General features: G+C 35.7%; 3 protein-coding genes across 7 annotated transcripts; 2 read left to right on the forward strand and 1 right to left on the reverse strand.

Annotated features, from left to right (window-relative positions):
* The first annotated feature begins 2,556 nt into the window (after positions 1-2,556).
* On the forward strand, positions 2,557-6,944 carry LOC112712101 (ubiquitin receptor RAD23c). 4 transcript variants are annotated; one of them, XM_072203917.1, is made up of 13 exons: positions 2,557-2,825; positions 2,936-3,101; positions 3,963-4,124; positions 4,603-4,656; positions 4,820-4,899; positions 5,003-5,122; positions 5,213-5,390; positions 5,540-5,707; positions 5,774-5,842; positions 5,935-5,982; positions 6,057-6,166; positions 6,327-6,405; positions 6,564-6,944. In XM_072203917.1, exons 2-13 carry the CDS (start codon positions 3,036-3,038, stop codon positions 6,681-6,683), a joined length of 1,254 nt encoding a protein of 417 aa, XP_072060018.1. In that variant the 5' UTR covers positions 2,557-2,825; positions 2,936-3,035; the 3' UTR covers positions 6,684-6,944. The 4 variants fall into 4 exon arrangements, with proteins under 4 accessions (XP_072060018.1, XP_025620682.1, XP_025620683.1 ...); XM_025764897.3 differs by having other exon boundaries at positions 2,560-2,825; positions 5,210-5,390; XM_025764898.3 differs by lacking the exon at positions 2,557-2,825 and having other exon boundaries at positions 2,832-3,101.
* An 803-nt stretch (positions 6,945-7,747) lies between these two features.
* On the forward strand, positions 7,748-9,868 carry LOC112712102 (ACD11 homolog protein). Of its 2 annotated transcripts, none has more exons than XM_025764899.3 (4): positions 7,748-8,640; positions 8,736-8,908; positions 8,991-9,136; positions 9,448-9,868. In XM_025764899.3, the coding sequence occupies exons 1-4, from the start codon at positions 8,386-8,388 to the stop codon at positions 9,603-9,605; spliced, it is 732 nt and encodes a 243-aa protein (XP_025620684.1). In that variant the 5' UTR covers positions 7,748-8,385; the 3' UTR covers positions 9,606-9,868. The 2 variants fall into 2 exon arrangements, with proteins under 2 accessions (XP_025620684.1, XP_025620685.1); XM_025764900.3 differs by having other exon boundaries at positions 9,499-9,868.
* A 6,915-nt stretch (positions 9,869-16,783) lies between these two features.
* Positions 16,784-20,474, reverse strand: LOC112712103 (dihydrolipoyllysine-residue acetyltransferase component 4 of pyruvate dehydrogenase complex, chloroplastic). Its single transcript, XM_025764901.3, has 6 exons — positions 19,395-20,474; positions 19,075-19,266; positions 18,879-18,966; positions 18,718-18,788; positions 18,547-18,630; positions 16,784-17,209 (listed from the first exon to the last, which is right to left on the reverse strand). The coding sequence occupies exons 1-6, from the start codon at positions 20,280-20,282 to the stop codon at positions 17,105-17,107; spliced, it is 1,428 nt and encodes a 475-aa protein (XP_025620686.1). The 5' UTR covers positions 20,283-20,474; the 3' UTR covers positions 16,784-17,104.
* Positions 20,475-21,530: the final 1,056 nt, after the last annotated feature.

Raw genomic sequence — 21,530 nt, forward strand, 5'->3', positions numbered from 1 at the left:
TTTTATTTTCTGTTCATATTTTTTCATTAATTATCTTACTTTTTATATTTACAGTAAATATTGAACGTAAAAAAATATTGAATGTTATCTATTTTATTTATTTAGAGTCATAATTAAATTTGATATAATTATAGCAAGTATCTAGAATTAATAATAACATGATACTACAATTTTAAGTTGTATAATATAATAAAAAAATGTATCAATTTATGTATGCTTCCTATTAGGACTGTCAAAATGGACTAAACTCATCGGACCAACCCGTTTACCCATTTAAATGGGTGGACTTTGCCTCTAAAATTAAGCCCGTTTAAATTTCGGGCTAAACGGGCTAGCCTGTGTGCTAAATGGGTGGCCCGTTTATTTTTTTTTACATTTTTTTCAAAAAAATCAGTACTTTTAGTCGATATTTCTCTCGATTCGACCTGAAAATCAGACCTATCAACTAAAATAAAAAAATTATTTTTAAAGATTTTTGACCTAAAAGTGGTATTTTTTGTCAAAATATTTTTCAAAAAATAAAATTAAATGATAAACGAGCTGGCCCGTTTAACCCATCGGACTGACCATAAACGGTTCGGACTAGAAATTAAAATTCTGGCCTGCAAATAAAGTGGGCTTAAACGGGCCAGCCCATTTAATCCACTGGCTTAATGGGCCGGGCCTAAATGGACCGGACTAGCCCGTTTGACAGCCCTACTTCCTATATAGCAATGATATTATATATATTTATATATCTCCTCTTTTAGCTCTTTTCTAAAAATATTGGCATATAATTAATGTAGATAACATATATATTGAGTAAGTATCTCTATTGAATTAATCATAAAGGTTAATAAAATATAATGAAATAAATTTCACCTAATTGTAGTAAGTATCTCCATTGAAGATATTTGCTAATTATTACCGTGTATAATTAGTGTATATATAATATATATAGAGAGAAGGAGTAATAGTGAATTGTTACAATTATTTAATTTATCATATAGAAAATTCGTACCTTAGACATAAATTTTTTTCTGTTTATTATTTTTCATACCTAAGGGCTACTAATTACGATTCTATCAATGGTGTTACCTATGTTACGGTAGATTATGTAATGAAAAAGTTTGAAAAATAAAGGCAAGAATTATAAGGTTATGGAAAGTCCCATACAAATTTGACAAGAACAAGACGACTTACGTAGAAATGGTTCTCATGGATGATAAGATAAGTTGATTATTTTCCATGATTCTTTCAAGTGATGCTAGGTCCATTTTATAAATATTTTTTGTTTATATTTTAAGTTTATTTGACAAGTAAACCCTCGCACGAATCAAAGAAAATGCGATTTTATAGATTTATAAGTGTTAATAGTCTTTATATTTAATTTGTTTAATAGTGTGATAATATAGCTAATATATTTGTTGGTGGATTTAACTATTATTACTATATTATTTATGATCACATTCAGTATATATGTGTGATTTATTGAAGAAAGTACATTATTAAAACCGATTAATAACTATTTTAGAATTAATCCAATTAACACTAAATTAGAAAAAAAAAACAATGCATAACATGTTACTTTTTTATTAATCAAATTATTATAATTTAAATTAATTTTAAAAAATAATTTAAAATTATAATTTCAATCTTCTCACGTGCATGGCACGGGTAATTACCCTTGTTTTATTACTATTAACCACATATAAGAACACCGTTATGGATAAAAGTGAAGTAGAAGAACTAATTTCTAATGATATATTACATGGCAAGAATCAATAGTCTAAAAAATAGAACTAATAAGAGAGCAAATAAAGAATTGATTGTCTAAACGATTGTAATTTTAGTGATTAGGTTATATAAAATCAACATTCAATATTGAAAAATATTTGTTATCATTGTTATTTTAATTTTTATTTTATTGTGTAAAAAAAATTATATTGTTTGAGTTATCTATCCAAACGCTACAACTTTAAAATAAATTTTTTTTATAACTAAAAATTCAAATACAAAATAATTTTTTTATAAACTGCTATTAATAAAAGTTTTTATACTTAAATTTTTTTTTCAAAAGAATTTATTTAAGTTATTTATCTAAATTACCCTCAGTTAAAAGCTTGGTTTGAAAAAGGCTTTGGCTCTATTGATAGTTTAATTTTGAGTCTTAAACCCTGTAATTTTGGCATGTGTTAATACTAGTTACTAGTTAATTCTTATTAGTTCTAAGTGCTTGTTTGGTTGTTATTATTTTGATAAAAAAAAATTTATTAAAAAAGGATTTTTGTTTTATTTTTTAGTGTATTTAACAAATTTCTAATAATAAAAGTAAACACTAAAAAAATAAAAAAATATCTTTTTTAAAAAATTATTTTTTTCTTAAAAAAAGATATTTTTCATATAATAAATAAATAAAAAAATACTTTTATATTATTATACCCATCCAAACATAAAATTATTTTTATTTTTTTATAAAATCTTTAAAAAAAAATTCAAAAAAAAATATTTTTTTAAAAAACTCACCCCCCACAAACCCTAAATCTTATTTATAATGGAGCTAATCCAACAATTAGTGATCTAGTCCAATTGAACGAGGCTCAAATCCGCAAGCCCCTTCAGTCCGTGTCAGGCACTAAAATCTAGCTCACTCTACACTACAATTCTCAACTCAAATCCCTTTCCGTCCTTGTTTCACGAGAAAGCACTTCCCCGATCCACAACCGTTCATGTCACCTTCTAAGGTATAAAATCAATCATCTCAGAGGGGCGTTTATTAAATACCGGAAGGGGCGCGTGGAAAATCGTCACTCAACTACTCCCAACTCAAACTAGCATATTTTCGGGTATATATCCTATTTAGAAATTAAAAATAAAAATGGAAATAAACAAAACAAGAGATTTTTTATTTTCCACTCTGCCCATACTGCTCTTCTTCTCTCCATCGTCGTTTTAGGTTAAATAAACCCTCTGTCGATCGGTGGTACTAAGCCGTGCCGGCGCGAATTCCGACGCTGTTCGTGGCGGCGACTGAAAGTTTCAGAGACAGTGGGAAGATGAAGGTTTTTGTAAAGACTCTGAAGGGCACGCACTTCGAAATTGAAGTGAAGCCCGATGACACGGTTTGACACCTCAACTCTCGATCGTATTTTGTTCTTAATTTCGTTTTCTTTTCGTTCTTACGTCAATTGCATTCCGTGATTGGATTGAATATATTTATGATTGTATCGAGGGTGTGAGGGTTCCGAATTTCGACTAGTAATTAGGGTTTTAATGTTTCGCTCGATCGATCGTGGTATTGAATTTTGACCACTGTTTGAGGTTTTTTTTTTTAATACTTAACTTTGTAATTTAGCTTTTTAGGAGCTGTAATTTTTGGAATATGATTTGTATCGTCGTTGGAACATCTTCTGCCTTGTTAGCTATTTTTTTTGGCTCCATTGGTTATGGCATACGCCGCAATACTATTCCCTGGCAAATTTACTCATCTGGATTCTGATAATTTAATGGGAAATCTGTTGTCGAAAGTTCTGTGAAAATATTAATGGGAAGTTGCCACATGATAGTGAATAAGTTTGACATTGACTTTATTTGGAGCCTTACTTTACGGGAATATCAAACCGATTTATGCTTTAAGAAGAAATCTGGATAAGTACTGGTTCTGTATAATTGAGCATATCTCAATTTTATAAATCATCACCAGCCCACTACAACTGACACCTTGGTCAATGGCCAAGTGATCACTGACTGTCAGAATTTTCACTGTCCTATCAGCTTTGGGAACTCACTTATCTAAGTAGCACATATTATGTTTGTCAATAGTCAAGTTTGTGGTTTTTGACGGTTGAACTTCTAAACTACTCTGAGTTACTTAAGCGACGCATTCTACTATTTCAATTGTGACATTGCTTCATCTCTAATGATTATATGATTTCATTTATATCGTGTTTTTATTTTATTTATGATGAGCATATTCCTTTCAGGTTACCGAAGTGAAGAAAAATATAGAAACTGTTCAAGGTGCAAATGTCTACCCTGCTGCACAGCAAATGCTTATTCATCAAGGCAAGGTTCTTAAGGATGGTACTACTTTGGAGGAAAACAAAGTAGCTGAAAACAGTTTCATTGTAATCATGCTTTCTAAGGTAAAATTTTCTTATTTATCTCATTCCCTTTAAAAGTTTACGTTGGTATCAAAAAATATTAACATGTATGCAGTTGTTTTGTTGCATAAATAGTTGTCTAATGTATACAAACTGTTGCACATGGAAAAAATTATTGGTTCTTCCATGGACATAGGTCATTGCTTGTTGATTTGAGTTTGATATGGTAACCGGTAGATAGATTGTTTGGAGTGGCTCAGAATTGTCATAATTTGTAGGTTTTACTAGCTACCTATGAGCGCATCGCGTATATTCACTATTATGTAGAATCATAATTTAATGTTGGCCCCTTGTATTCTGAAGTTGATGTATGGATTTTGGGGGATACATAAACATAAGTGGAGTTATTTATCTTGAACTTTGTCAGAAAGAAATTGTTGTTGACTTTTGTTAAATTTTCAACTCTTATAATATACATTTTATTCAGTACTAAGTTAGAACTATGTGCTTACAATTCCAGAGTAAGAGCACATCTGGTGAAGGATCTACTGCATCAACAGCACCTTCATCAAAGGTTAGAACAGTTTGCTACGCTATAAATATTGTATACTATATTATTATTTGAATGATCACATTCCTGAGATATATTGAGACAATGGTCTTTAGTTATCAAGGTTATGAAATTTATTGTATTTTACTTTATTATTATTTTTTAAACTATTATGTCTTCATTGCAGGCTCCACAGACTAGTGCAACTCCTACTCCTACCCCATCTGTGTCAGTAGCACCTCAAGCTGTTCCTGCTACTGCTGCACCGTGAGTTGATGATATTTTATAAAAAATTTTCTTGAGATTTTATGTTGCAGTCTCAACTATTTCAATATGAAGAGCTTGAGGTCTAAACTTTGCATTTTGGCAGGCCTGCGCCTTCGCCTTCACCTTCGCCTTCACCTGCACCTGCTGCACCTGCACCTGCTGCACCTGCACCTGCACCTGCACCTTCACCTGCTGCAGCTCCTACATCTACAGATACTGCTGTGTAAATATTGTTTCCTGTGATCTACGTTTTCTATACATTTTACATGCTTACTTCCATTATATATTGTTGAAATAAACTTTCTTGAAGCAGGGTAGGGTCTGATATCTATGGGCAGGCAGCATCCAATCTGGTTGCCGGAAGCAACTTGGAGGGAACAATTCAGCAAATTCTTGATATGGGGGGTGGGAGCTGGGATAGGGACACAGTTATCCGTGCTCTTAGAGCTGCTTATAACAACCCTGAGAGAGCTGTTGAATATTTGTATACGGTATGTGTATTTTAGATGATGAATTTCATACTTGATGATGGTTGTGCGCTATATTTTGGCATCTCTACTAGTTCAATGGAAGTTTATTTTCTGTATCACTGCTTTAAAAACAAAAAAGATTAAAATAAAACATCATTCACATATATCAGGGTATCCCTGAGCAAGCTGAAGCTCCACCTGTGGCCCGAGTGCCTACAAGTGTACAACCTGCAAATCCACCAGCTGCTGCACCTCAGGCAGCTTCACCTCAAGCAGCACAACCAGCTCCTGTCACAACTAGTGGACCAAATGCTAATCCTCTAGACCTATTTCCCCAGGTAGCATTCTACTATTTATTAAAGAGAATGTTGGAGGTTTGTACTCTAACAACTAATGTCTTACAGGGTCTCCCCAATGTTGGTTCTGGTGCTGCTGGCGCCGGCTCTTTAGAATTTCTGCGCAACAGCCAACAGGTACTCTCTATTTTGCTGACCTGTTATCTGCACTGAAGTTCCTACACGTGTCTTAGCTAATCTCTCCAGTTTTATTTGTTCTGTTTTCTCAGTTCCAAGCCTTGCGAGCTATGGTGCAGGCTAACCCACAAATATTGCAGGTTTTTCTTCTTTGCCTTATTAGTGTATCCTATGTTCTCGTTTTAGAGTTCCCTGAATATTCTTGTTACTGCAGCCTATGCTACAAGAGCTTGGCAAACAAAATCCTCATCTTATGAGATTGATTCGAGATCATCAAGCTGATTTCCTTCGACTGATAAATGAACCTGTGGAAGGTGGTGAGGGGTGAGTGATCATCCTATGCTGTTCTGTATATGTATTTTTGTTGAAGGAATGGAGAAATATAGATTTTTTGTTTTTATTTCATTTTATTTTTTTGGGGGTGGTGGGGTAGGGTTCAACAATTTTGTTCAATGTCTTAATCTTTCTTGTTAATGTGCTTTAGGAATTTATTTGGCCAGCTAGCTGCTGGCATGCCACAATCAGTAACTGTTACACCTGAAGAGCGCCAAGCAATTGAACGTGTAAGTTTGATCTCTTGCCTATATCAAATATATGCTCTATTTCCTCTGTTCATGCATATAAATATATGAATAAGCACTCCTCGTTCATCTAAAAGTACCCATTCCTACTATTGGTAATCAATATTTATGAGTAGCGTGATGTTTTACTGCTGCTGCAGCTTGAAGCAATGGGCTTTGATCGTGCACTTGTGTTGGAGGTGTATTTTGCTTGCAACAAGAACGAGGAATTGGCTGCCAACTACCTCTTAGATCACATGCACGAGTTTGACGAACAATAGATCTCCTATCCAGTTGCAAATGATCTGTTCTTGTCATTTTTCTTTTTTCTTTTTCCCCTTTTTCTTTCTTTTATCTTTTTAACTCGATGGGTCTGTTATACTTCTGTTTAACGAGGTAATGTTTGATTATGACAAGCCTTAAGTCGTCAAGGGATGTTTTTATGGCCTCAACATTATTGCCCTTGTATCTACATTTACTCCGCGTAGAGGGGTTTTTTTATTTTTAAAGTATTCATATACATAGTCGTTTGTCTTGGATTATTGGTGTGTTGCATGTTTCGTACATGTCTAGTTATGAATATTTTGTTATTCATATTTTTATTTGCAAGTCGATGGATGGCAAACTTGCCTAAGCTTGCAAACCCGTCTGGTGTGGTTATAAATTGGAGATTGGGCTTTTTTTGGTCCTAATCAGTTATTTTCTTCAGAAAACATTTTTAACATTCAAACTATCGTAGACTCGTAGTCGCTTTATGATCATTTGGTGTTAAACTACTTTGGATATGTAAATAAGCACGGGACATCGCTTTGCTTGGTAAAAGCTTGCCTGAACTTTCAAGCTGGGGTTTGGGTATTTGACGGGCTCATTTTTTTTATATGAGTAGCAAGTGTGTTGTGCGTTGTGGAGAATGTGAGTGCTAGACATGGATGTGGGACAATTTTTTGTGGAGAATGTGGGTTAAGAGAAAATTTAAATTTAAAATTTTAGCGAAGGTAATCGGAACTTCTGATTTTTGTTTTTGACACCACAATTGCGTAAAGCACATATATACTTTATAACTGCGTCCTACACCATTCTCCCAACCACATCTAAATTTAAAAGTGTTTGACAGACTCATTTGTAACAAAAAGGATAAAAATTAAGTTTGGAAAGATAACTTATTGGTCCCTTTTGTTGGTCTGTTGGAAGAAAATGATTGTGTAAACTGGAAAATGATGCAAATCAAACCCAATATTGGTCCCTTCTATTGATCTGTTTTTTTTTGGTAATTTAGAGGGGCTTACGCCCATATTGATCTGTTTATTTGGAAGAAAATAGGTAGTGTAAATCGGAGAACGATGCAAATGAACTGCAATATACTTTTTTTTTTTTTGGTTTCCCACAGGGTTTGCCGCTGGCCAATAGGTTGCTGCATGCACAAGGCGGGATTCGAACCCCCGACACTTGCTTAAGCGGACTAGTGAGCTAACCACTAGACCAACCCAACTTGGTTAACTGCAATATACTTTATTAGAAAAACAAAAAAAAACAAAAATAAAACAAGATATTCTGAGAGGTGATACTTGTAGCCCAAAATATTAGTGGGGTATTATTTAGAAAAGGATAAAATTTATGTCACGGTTGTATGATGAGATTATTATTATCATGATTAATTTTGGTATTAATCACTCTTAGATTTATTTATTTTTTGGCCAAGATCACTCTTAGAAAGAAGGTGGGCTTTGAGATCCGTTCAATACGAGCCCAAAAAGAAAAAAAAAAACGAAAAGGCGCGAGAAGTTACCAGCGGTTGACGTCTCGTGTGATGTGGTGTCAAATGGAAAAGAAAAGGAAATTGAGTTTTTGAATGAAGGAAAGGCAAGGCGCGTTCGTAGCGGAAAGTTCCTATTCCATCCCGCAACTCCTTTCTTTTCTTGACATTTCAACGATTCTCTTGTTTGAACCTTTTGGAAAAGAAGGCGTTTGGACTGAGTAGCGATAATGATGAATGGCGTTGAGGTCGTCATGGACAATAGCAGCACCAGCATCGTTAAACTACCCGATCCTGCGGTGGTAGCGGCGACGACTTCAAGTCCTCTCTCCGCCATTGCCGAGGCCTTTGAACACCTCGCCAAACTCCTCAACCGCGGTGACCTTCCCTTGGACGCCTTCTACGAAGCCTGCTCTTTCGTCTCTGTTCTCTTCAATTGTCTCGGCTTTGCTTTCAAATTCGCCGAATTGGAATACGTCGCCAAGGTTCATTTCCTTCCCTTTCGGAATAATTCAAAAATTTTGTTGTATATTTGATTGCTTTGTAACAATGCTAAGAATATTATGATTCGTACGGTCAGCTAGAAGGACTTATGGAAGCATCACCGGCGTGTGGCACTCTGAAGGATGTAATTGAAGTTGATGTCGCTAGCAAAACGGTTAAATCCCCGGGAAGTTATTCGCGTAATCTGCGCAGAGTTCGCCAGGGTGTTGATCTCGTCAGAGCTATATTCGAACAACTTCTGGCAACTGAGTATGGCATCTTTGATCTATCATTTGTGATGCTGAATTGAATTATCCAATTTAACAATTGATTTGTCATTTGGCGTTTTCAGCGATAGCTGTCTGAAAGAAATAGCTTCAAGTGCGTACGCTCAGATTTGTGCACCCTATCACACATGGGCAGTAAGAACAGCTGTGCATGCTGGGATGTATACACTTCCAACAAGAGACCAGCTTTTCTTGAGGCTCAATGAAACAGGTAGCTTGTTGCATCATTTTTGTTTTTGGCCACATCAATGATCAATGCCTGTGTGAAGCAATTATTATTATTTTAGTGCTTGTTTGGTACCATTAAAAAAAATATTTTTTACCTAATAAATGAACAAAAAATATTTTTATATTGTTATACCCAAACATAATTATAGATAAAAAAATTATTTTGCATAATATATTCAAATATAAAATTACTTTTATTTTTTCATAATCTTTTTAAAAAAGATAACTCGAAAAAAGATTTTTTTTAAAAGTTCACCCGAACAAACCCTTAGATTATATATTATTTTCTTGTAGCATTCTATCTTTTAAAGAGAACTGAGTTGTTGTGCATGAACGGTACTCCAGAGAAGTCTGCTGAGGCGAAGATGAAAAGGTACATCAATGCTGCAACTCCAGTTATAGAATACATTGATAAACTGTACCTTTCAAGAAAGATTCCGTTGAACTGGTGAGTTCATGTGGCTTCAACACATAGTAGTATTGTTGTTACACAATTTTTTCTGATGTAATGTATAAACATACATGTAACTATTTAGTTTCTAAGCGCTTGATATGTAGCTTTAGGGAGATACACAATAGTTTTTACTAAAATTTGTGTTGTATCTATTATGTACATACATTATTCATTTGAAAGAAGTTCTACTTAAAAGAGGTCTGCGCAAGTGCGTGATTGAGTTTGTGCAATTAATAATAGAGATATGAAAGGTTTTCATTTTGTACATATAGTAATTTATTGGCCTGTGCCAAATCTTTAAATAGAGATCAGATTTGCGATAAATTAATCATTAACCTGTTGAACTGAAAAATATGTGGGCAACAAAAAAAATAAAAATATGAAAGGAACATATAAAAATTGGATAATGATATATTTATTATATATTGAGTTTAGAAATATGATCACAATGATGTGACTAATAATCTTGTATCATGTGTTAAGTAAACATGCATAATTAATATAAATATATGGCAAAAATAGAAAGATTAATTCTTAAAATAAAAATGCTTATTTTTCATTCTAAAATTTGATTGTTATGCTACAATAAATTAGAAATACCAAGTGAGTTTGCAAATTAATAATGTGTGTAACATATGGATACATGATAAAGATAAAGCATGGTCAAAATTAGAAAACAAAAACTTAGAGACATGAATAATAAAAAATAGTTAAAGGAAGAATTTGAAGGGATAGAGAATACTATCTTATCAAATTGTGTGTGTTAATATGTCAAAATCAAATATTTTTGAAGATTTTAATAATTTTTGAAATTGTAACATATACTTAGTTGTGTGAATATTGGCAATTTAAAAAGTAAATTTAAGGATTGTCCCTAACTTTTATTTTAAATGATTGTCTTACGGGCACATTTAATTTCAAATTATTAATTTTTTACGTAATGAATTCTTAACTTGAGAGATGAAAATATTGCTCATTAGAAAATAAATACAGTGTAATTCTTATATCACTCAAACTTTTAATATAAATTTTGGTAACTCAATTCATGTAATCGTGAATATAGTGATTATCCGAAAAATTTCACAAATTTGAGATATTTTTATAATCGTTTTATTTTGACTCTAATAATAAATGTTGTTGAACAAAGTCTATAACTTATGTAATGGTTATTTGTGGTTGTGTAAGAAGTTTTTTAGTTGGGAGGAGTATGAGAATTGACTTTGGCTTTGGAGTCAGCTTGTTCTGAAAAAACACAAGTTTTTGGCTTGGTTATATCCTAAGGAGGTTCTTCCTACTGCAAGTTTTCGCTTTAAAAGAGGGATGTCGTCATCGGATAGATGCCCAAGATGTCTTTCTAGTCAAGAATCGGTATTATATTGTATTTGGGATTGCCCAAAAGCTCAGCTTGTATGGCATAGGTTGGATATTTCTTATCATCCTTTGGATTTGAAGAACTGGTTCTTATATCACAGTAGAGATCATCCATTCAAATTTTTTCGAGACTTTAGTGGATATGACGAGAAAGGAATAATGACATCTTTAATCCTCATAAAACTTAGCCTCCGGAAAAAGTGATTTGTCTGGTATTAACTTAGAAATGAGTTTAGGAATATTTTTGAATTACAACATATGTTCCTTCCCTCTACTCTAAATAGTTTTTGGAATCCCCATCCATTGTTACTTTTAAGATTAATTATGATGGTAGTTATCTTGGTTCGAGTGATAGTGTTTGTTTTACTTGTGTTATTAGAGATTGTAATGGGAGTTGACAGATGGGGTGTTTAGGAATGATTGAAAGTAATAGTATTCTTTAAGGAGAATTGTTTGCTATTTGGAGAGAATATCTCTTAGTTTGGAATGTGGGTCAACGAGATGTTATTTGTGAGATGGATTGTGTGGGAGCATTTAATCTTGTTACTAATCACCAAGATGGTTTTAGGTTTATTGATCAATTGGTGCTCAAAATAAGAGATATCATGCATTCGAATTGGCATGTTGACTTTCGTTTGATTATGAGAGATGCAAACACAATGGCAGATACTATGACAAAGATGACGATGAACTTACAACTTTCTCATGTGGAACTTCATTCACCTTGGGAGGAGTTTAAGAATAATTTTAAACGGGACTGTCCTTCTATTTAAGCAGATCCTTTGTTTTGTTTGTTTTGTTTTTTTTTTTGTTTAATTTATTTCACTCACAAAAAAAAATACTAAAAAAAAGTTTATCTCAACTCAATTCAACTCCCTTTAAAGAAAGAGTTGACAATAGTATAACGCACTCGAATTTTTTATAAGTATTAGATTTCTCAAACTTTTAAATCATGAGCTTTGCTTTAAACAAGGTATCCTCTAATACTTATTAGAAATATTAATAGTTCAGCAAGCCTTTGTAATAGTACTATATTAATTATCATAAGATTTGACAACAAATTTATCAAAGTGAAAGTCTTGTTAAAATGTAATATTAGTGAAAAAAATTTTATATTTAGGATGACATTTATTCCTCTAGAGATAGTGTAACTTCTTATTGCTGCGACGACAGACTTTTTAGAACTATACTCCATTCCTATTCTGAACTCTTCGTCCTCAGGATCAGCAACACTTATAAAAAACAGAAATCATCATTCATTGATCCATCCTAAATATAAATTTACAAAAACATATTATTCACTCATCACACACCTATGTTTGCATATTCCGGAAATTTTGGTGCATTCATCGCGTCAAGATCCAAATTACACATAAAAGGTGGGACATTCATCGGTTGACTAACTGCGGGGTGATCACCACATTCTCCACTTCTGCTTTGACTCCCATATCACCATCCTCGTCTTCATCGCCAGCTTCATAAGTGGCTTCGAAGTCCTCTTCGCTGTCACTATTCATTCCTTCGTACACTGCAGCTTTATCATTCTCTATATCTAAATCATTTTGAATCCCATCTGCCTCTACGTCTTCAAACTCAACTTACAGCTCAATCTGTGGCTGTCGCATTTGAGTTTGCTGGTAAATATGGAACATATTTTGCATACTCTCCTCGTCAGTGATCGGCATGATATCAAACTGTATTAGATCACCAAAAACTATAACCAGATTCCGGTACAATATACTGCTCACTCTCCTCAATATACTATTCTCCATGCTTTGACAGAGACCGTTTTGAAGCTCGATAAACGTCATGGTGCATGGAACCACAAATGAAAACAGATTCTAACACACAAACCTCACTTCCTCACGAGTATTTCGTATAATCTCACCATTGTGATGCACTATCACGTTTGCAGTACCCTCCATTACACTAGCAACACACTCAAAGAACACTCTTCTTCGCAATGAAAATGGTACCGGACTTTGCCTTATATAGATGAAGTACTCAGAACGCCCACCCCGTGTTGTGATCACCAACCAACTAGCTTTGACACGTGTAACACGCCCCCCGTGCTGACTCAGCACGCCCCCCATGTGTTGCAGTCTTATGCAATCAGACTTCACCACGTGGCATTCACGCCCACCCATGTGCTGACTCAGCACGCCCCCATGTGTTGCAGGTTCGTGCAACCAAACTTCGTCAAGTGGCATTCACACTCACCCATGTGCTGACTCAACATGTCCCTTATGTGTTGCAGTCTACATGCAACACGTACCCCCACGTGTTGAAAGTATCTTCTGACACCACCAATTTGCAAATACACATAGTGCACCCATTTTAAACTCAAACACCAATTTTAATCCCATAACCAAATTATTTTGCCAACAGAATAAGCTATTTATTAAAAAAGCATTACTGTATTAGTTTTCAACCCATGTCTTACGATATTATTAATAAAAGAAATTCCAGCAAAACCAAAGGACAATTAACCAAATTTCAGAATCCCATACTAACAAATCAGAATCAATAGACAATACAACAACAACAAAGCCTTGTCCCACTAAGTGGGGTCGGCTACATGAATCAAACGACGTCATTGTGCTCTGTCATGTATCATGTCTACAGAGAGACCGTTTACATGTAGATCTCGTTTGACCACCTCCTGGATGGTCTTCTTAGGTTTTCCTCTGCCTTTCGCCCTTTGTCCATCTTCCATCTCATCCACCCTCCTGACTGGATGTTCTATCGGTCTTCTTCTCACATGTCCAAACCACCTGAGACGCGATTCAACCATCTTTTCCACAATGGGTGCTACTCCAACTCTCTCCCTTATATCTTCATTCCTTATTTTATCCAATCGCGTATGATCACTCATCCATCTCAACATCTTCATCTATGTCACACTCAGCTTGTGTTCGTGCTCCCCTTTAGCTGCCCAACACTCCGTACCATACAACATAGCCGGTCTTATAGCGGTGCGATAGAATTTACCTTTAAGTTTTAAAGGCACTTTTTTGTCGCATATAAAACCATATGCACTCCGCCATTTTGACCAACATGCTTGGATCCTCTGATTTACATCCTGTTCAATCTCTCCATTATCCTGTATGATGCACCCAAGATACTTAAAACTTTTAACTTTTCGTAGGATATTTTCTCCAATCTTCACCTCTATATTGAGGTTTTCCCTTCTCATACTGAACTTACATTCCATATATTCCGTCTTGCTACGGCTTATGCGCAGACCATACACTTCTAAAGCTTCTCTCTATAACTCCAACTTCTTATTTAGGTCTTCCCTTGACTCTCCCATAAGGATGATATCATCGGCAAAAAGCATGCACCATGGCACAGGCTCTTGGATGTGCTCTGTGAGTACTTCCAAGACTAATGTGAAAAGGTATGGACTTAAGGATGATCCCTGGTGTAATCCTATACCAATAGGGAATTCCTCTGTCACACCACCTTGAGTCTTCACACTAGTTGTGGCCCCATCATACATGTCTTTAATTGCCCGAATATATGCGATCCTTACTCTGCTCTTCTCTAAAACCTTCCATAAGACCTCCCTTGGTACCCTATCATACGCTTTTTCCAAATCAATAAACACCATATGTAGATCCCTTTTATTACTACGATACATCTCCATCATCCTTCTTAATAGGTATATCGCTTCAGTGGTAGATCTTCCTGGCATAAATCCAAATTGGTTCTCTGTTACTTGTGTCTCTTTTCTCAACCTCCGTTCTATCACCCTTTCCCATAACTTCATAGTATGACTCATAAGCTTAATCCCTCTATAATTTTCGCAACTTTGTATATCCCCCTTATTCTTGTAGATAGGTACCAAGGTGCTATTTCTCCACTCATCAGGCATCTTCTTTGACCTTAAAATCTCATTAAAAAGTTTGGTTAACCAGTTGATGCCTTTTTCTCCAAGACCCTTCCAAACCTCAATCGGGATATTATCAGGTCCTACTGCCCTGCCATTTTTCATCTGCTTTAGAGCCTCTTTTACCTTGAAGTCTCGAATCCTTCGATAGTAGTCAAAGTTTTGATCTTCTTCCATTGTGCATAATCGACCAAGGCTCGGAAGAGTCTTCTGTCCCTCATTAAATAACTCGTAGAAGTAGCTCTTTCACCTTTCATTAATCTTCTCCTCTTGAGCCAACACCTCTCCATCCTTATCCTTTATGCACTTAACCTGATCCAAATCTCTCGTTCTTCTTTTCCGACTCTTTGCGATTCTATATATACCTTTTTCTCCTTCTTTCGTGCCCAAAGTCTGGTAGAGACCCTCATATGCTATTGTTCTTGCTTCACTTCCAGCCACTTTTGTCTCTTTCTTAGCTGCCTTTTATTTTTTCCAGTTATCTGCATTGCGGCATAAAGACCACTCTTTAAAGCATTCCATTTTTATCTTTATTTTTTCTTGTATACTCGCATTCCACCACCAGGACTCCTTGTCTCTTGGTCATATTCCTTTAGATTCACCAAAACTTTCTTTTGTTGTTCTTCTAATAACTTCTGCCATCTCCCTCCACATCTCTTCCGCGCTTCCATTCCCATCCCACTTTGCCTCTTCTCCTACCCGTCTTAGGAAGCTTCTTTGTTCCTCACCTTTCATCCGCCACCACCTCGTCCTTGAGTTCTTTGTATGATGTCTTTTCCTCAACTTTTGCTCAACACGAAAATCCATGACGAGCACCCTATGTTGTATTGTCAAACTCTCTCCCGGGATAATTTTACAGTTAATGCAAAATTTCCGGTCGACTCTCCTCAACAAGAAGAAGTCGATTTGAGAGCTTGTCATGCCACTCTTATAGGTTATAAGATGTTCGTCTCTCTTTTTAAAACATGTATTTGCGATGAGAAGATCAAAGGTTGAGGAAAAGTCCAAAATAGTTTTACCATCGGCATTGATCACTCCGAAACCATGGCCTCTGTGAATACTCCCATATCCAGTCACTTTTCTCCCAACATGGCCATTTAAATCTCCTCCTAAGAAAATCTTATCTCCCAAAGGTATGCTTTGAACCAAACTCTTTAGATCCTCCCAAAACCTTATCTTGTGTTGTTCGTCCGAACCCACTTGCGGTGCATAGACGCTAATCACATGGAAAGCACCTCCCTCCACCACAAGTTTGATAGAGATGATTCGATCTCCCACCCTCTTGACATCCTAGTCCTTCTTCCACTGCTTATCCACAATTATTCCAACCCCATCCCTATTCTCTTAACTTTTCCTGTATACCAAAGTTTGAAACCAGAAGTATCCAACTCCCTAGCCTTTGCACCAACCCATTTTGTTTCTTGTAGGCACATAATGTTAATCTTCCTCCTTGTCATGGTGTCCACCACCTCCATGGACTTTCCTGTTAGAGTGCCTATATTCCATGTCCCAAATCTCAACCTTCTGTCGCTTCGACCTTTATCTTTTACTTTGTGAACTAGCTTATTTACCCTTTTCTGTTCACGAAAACGCGAGAGCCCTTGCTCATTTAACACTACATCCGGGCACCGATGCAGCGGCTCTTGCTTTGACACCGTACTCGAGCCATACGGCGCGTTGCTTCTGGGCAACGACCTAATTTTAGCGCAATAATGTCTTTGATTCATGTCATGGGGGTTCGGCTATATTTTTATATTGGTTGCCGAAGACCTAACACAACCTTCCTCCTTTATCCAGGTTTGGGACCGGCTATGTACCGCAAGTGTAACATAGGCGGAGTTCAGAATCAATAGACAATGATGCCCAAAAAAAATTAACAATCAATAGACAATATAAGCAATAGACAAATCAAGAACTAGAAATTAGGCTAGATTTTATTGCAAAAGTACAAGCTTTAAGGTCTTATTTGCTCATGCGGCACAGAAAACATTGCTGACTTGCTGTTTACAGAATCCTTCACTGGAAAAAAAAAAAAGAAAAAAAAAAAGGGTAAAAGCTGTTTCTCGTAGTCAATGTTTTGCTCAATAGAATTCACGATTGCTCCTAAAAACTAAAAAAAAAAAATGAAAGTGAAAGATAAGCTCAAAATGATGGGCACTAAGCCAAACAAGCTGCCCAAACTATTAATTAACGATCCCCCAGCGACTATAGCATGATCTCAAAGAACAGAATCACTACAATGTTAGACTGTCTGGGTTTTCAATGATTTTGGAGAATGTCTGAAGGAAGGCGGCCAAATCAGCACCATAAATTATTCGGTGATCAGCTGTTACATTCACCTGAAAAAGAAAGTTCAGATCCAATTAGTTTGATCCTGAGATTTAAATAAAAAAAATGCTACTAGTTATAAAGGACTTAAATACAAGTCATATTTGAGTCGTGTATTACTATTTGTTCTAGTGCTTATTAAGTACAAGGCACATGATGCTTGCCATATGAAGGCTTGCCAAATTGTTCTTTTATCAGCTAAGACTGCTAAGTGATGCAAGCCAAGTCAGATTTATAAGTTCAATATGGCAGTGCAACTGTGCAATGCACAGGATAAAGGATCCAAAGATCCTTTTTAGAAACACAATCATTGAATGTTTAGAAACACTTGCAATTGCAAATTTTAGACAGAAAACAGTACAAACAACGACCACAATGATATTCATATGTGAACCTACAAATCACACACAGTAAATTATGTTTGTCCATTTCCTATGAAACACAAATGTCTGACTTTTAGATGATATTTGGTAATTGGGAGGAACATATACATTTATATCAACCGGAGAATTAAATTATTAAAAAGGTGATCCAAGGCAACTCTCCTGTCCCAAGGTAGGAGTAGGGTCCAACAAACAAGACTTCAACTAAATTTCCTTGAAGAATATTTAATATTTAATTTCTACACTAATGTTTCACAATGAGAAAAAAATTTCAGATTCTGAAAATGGGATTTTGTGTAGCTCTGCAACCTCTATACAAAGGGGAAGACTGAATCAAATACAGAGATTTTTAAGAGAAAAGTGTATGGTTGAGGAATGAGAATAGGAAAGTGCCTTTGAAAGGCAGAAAAATCTGGTTTACATTGTAAGAGCAGTAGCAGACTATTAGCAATAAGAAAACAAAATATAAAAAAATTGAAAAAGGACATAAACTTCAGCCAACACACTTGAAGATGTTATTCTCAGTCATGGTAGCAAATTATCAGAAAAATAAGTTACAAGATTTGAGATAAACCTATCGAATTACCTTTTGAATAATAAGATTCCATTCAATTGTCAGAAAAATATATTCAAGAAGCACAACACAGAGCAGATGTAATGCTCATCCATCGTATAAACTCCTTAGGTAAACAAGAATTGTAATAGGATAAATGTATTCTAAAACTTAGATCTAGAATTAAAACTTCAGAAAAATAGGCAGTATAACACTTTAGATAGAAATGCAACCTAAGGTCTGTCGTCACATGAAGACTATGTTACTCTGACATGCAGATCACTGAGGAAGGAATAGTTCTTTCTATTTTTATTTTATCTTTTCGTGGCAATGACTTGATTGGCTTCATATGGTGTTCTAATAAGTGCATAAGCATAACTACTTGAAAGAAAATATATACGCATATACTCACCAGCATCTTATTTTTCACCTTGAAGAATCCAGTTGCATCAGCCTCGACAGTAGGCTTTGATGCTCCAACTGCCATGATAGCCCCCTGAAAACAAGAAATGGCCAAGTTCATATGAAATGGAATTCAAGCTGCCAGAGAATCTCAAAAATTATATATGAGTCAGTCTCTCACCTGCCCTGGAGGAAGTATGGCATCAAACCTGTCAACTCCAAACATGCCCAGATTGGAGAGTGTGAAAGTTCCTGCAGACACAAGATTTCGTTAGAAGATCAGAGTTCTAATTTGAACTAATAGCCAACTAACAGAATAACAATTAAAAACAATAAATAGACCTGAATTATACTCATTGGGTTGCAATTGCTTTCCACGAGCTTTATTAACTAGCTCTTTCCACTTTTGGGACAACAGATACAAGTCCAACTGCAACAACACAAGAAACCAATTTACTTGAAAACCAAGAAAACACAAAAATGCTCCATTAACCACCACAAGCCACAATGTAATTACAGCATTCGAAAATCAAGAGACCTTGTCGGCATCCTGAAGTACAGGGGTAATCAAACCGCCGTTGATTGCCACAGCAACTGCAATGTTGATGTTGCTGTTATAGGCAAAGTTCTTGCCATCTTTGCAGCTGGCATTGACCACTGGATGTTGGACAAGTGCCATTGCAGCAGCCTTGGCCAAAATTGCTGTCATTGTCACCCCCTTCGGCTTCACCTGAACAATGGAATATAAAAAACCACCCAATCATATCACTATGAATATTCATACCTACTGGTATCACGATTTATCTAAACAAACCAAATGACGGCATCAACATGTCATGAAGGAAAATTCATGCATACCTTCTCATATAAAGCATCAAGTGCATCAGTGATCACAGGATAACCAACACGGAATGTAGGCACGGAGAGGCTCTCCACCATGTTCTTTGCAACTGCAGATTGCATTGTCGTGAATGTAACAACGCTAGAGCCTGGAATTGGAGGCGGCGCCACTGCACCAGCAGCAGCTGCTTTTGGAGGAGCTGAGCTCGCCGGAGCAGGAGCCGCCGGAGCAGGACTGCTCTTTGATGGCGCAATCCCGGCAGCGGTCTCCACGTCGGCCGGAGTGATCCGACCAAACGGACCAGTCCCGGTGAGAGACGCAAGGTCTACCTTGTGCTGCTTTGCGAGCTTCTTCGCCTGAGGCGTGGCGACGGTCTTCTTCGGTCCGTCAGAAGCTGCCGCCGATGGCGGAGGAGGAGGAGGAGGAGAAGGCTGAGAAATTGCCGGAGCTGGATTTGCAGGCTGAGGAGGAGGCGCAGAGGATTGGGATTGTGATGACTTGGCAGCTTTGGCTTTGGCTTCGGCGACTTCTTCCTCCGTCTCGGCGAGTAAGGCGATGGGAGCTCCAACGGGGGCTGTTTCGCCGTCGGGGACGACGATGGCGGCGAGTATTCCATCGTAGAATGTCTCGACGTCCATGTCAGCTTTGTCGGATTCGACGACGACGACGCTCTCACCCTTGGAGAGAGTCTCGCCCTCGGATTTGATCCAAGAGACGATTTTGCCCTCAGTCATAGTGGAGCTGAGTGCGGGCATGAAGATTTCTCGGATCTTGGATTGGACAGTGAATGAGGTAGCGCGGCCTCGAGGGATTGGGAGAATGAAGCTGCGACGGCATGGGAGGAGGGATGTGGATGAGACGGAAGAGGAGAATGAGAGGGTGAATGGTGAAGGAGAAGAAGCCATTTGTGTGTTTGTGAATTGGGAATGTGATGAATGAATGTGTGAAGTGAGTGAATAGAGTAGAAAGAAAAACCTGGGCGGAGAAGACGAGGGAGAGATGCACGCTTTGTTCAGCTGCCTCTCTATGTTTCCATCGCCCAAATAATATTATGAGGACACACTATGTCCAAAATCCCATTTTCTTTCATCTTGCTCTTTTATTATGTAATTAATTTTGATGTATTAATAAGTGTAACATTTTATTTGGGTGTTATTAAATTGTTTAAAAAAATATTTTTTATTTTGTTGCATGTTTGATGAATTTAAAAAATAATAGAAAAATAAAAAAATTTAGAGGTTATAATTTATATTTTTTAAATGTATGTTTTATTTTTAAAAAAATATATTTTTATATAAGAATAAAGTATCGTTTTTATCTGTAACATTTGAGATAAATTATATTTGTGTCCCTAACGTTTAAAACTTTAAATCCTACTATTTATATCCTTAACGTTTATAAAAGTAATTCAATATTATTCTGCCGTGAATTATACAAACAAATCAGATTGTATTTTTCAATTATTTACATTTGAATGTATCCGTTCTCAATCAGGTTTCATTTGGATGTGTTCGATTTTAATATTTTATCTATTATTTTAATGCAAATGTTATAGCGGATTAGTTTCAACTTTTAGTGAGCTATTTTTTGGAGTGGATCATCGATTCTGTTTCAGACATTTGTATTATAACTTTAAGAAGAAATTTTTAGAACTCAAACTAAAGCTCATGACGTGTAATTGACGGCAGGATAATATTGAATCACTTTTGCAAACGTTATGAACTAGTGTTAAACTCGTGCGATGCACGGGCTTACATTTTAATTTGACATAGTAAATAAAAAATAATATTTTATAATCATAAATTTCTCAAGTTTAGTATAACACTATTATCGTCATTATATAATAAACGTACTTAATATGTTGTTTTATTTTTATTCAAAGTAAAATGCAAATGAAACAGTTTGAAGTCTATAATATTTTTGAGCTATAAGAAAAGAGACCTGAAAAAATAAGAAAATATATATATATAACTGTAACAGTAGAATATCAATTTTATACTAAAATTTATATTACAAAGCTAATGAAAATTTATCGACAATCAAATATTTACTAACTCCGTTAGAAAAATAATTGGTATATGATGTTGTGCTCCATGTTATACATTTTATTTCAAGTCTGAAAGTATAGTTAATAAATTAGTTACATCTATAAC

The sequence above is a fragment of the Arachis hypogaea genome, chromosome 9 (assembly GCF_003086295.3).
Source record: "Arachis hypogaea cultivar Tifrunner chromosome 9, arahy.Tifrunner.gnm2.J5K5, whole genome shotgun sequence".
Taxonomy (NCBI): Eukaryota; Viridiplantae; Streptophyta; class Magnoliopsida; order Fabales; family Fabaceae; genus Arachis; species Arachis hypogaea.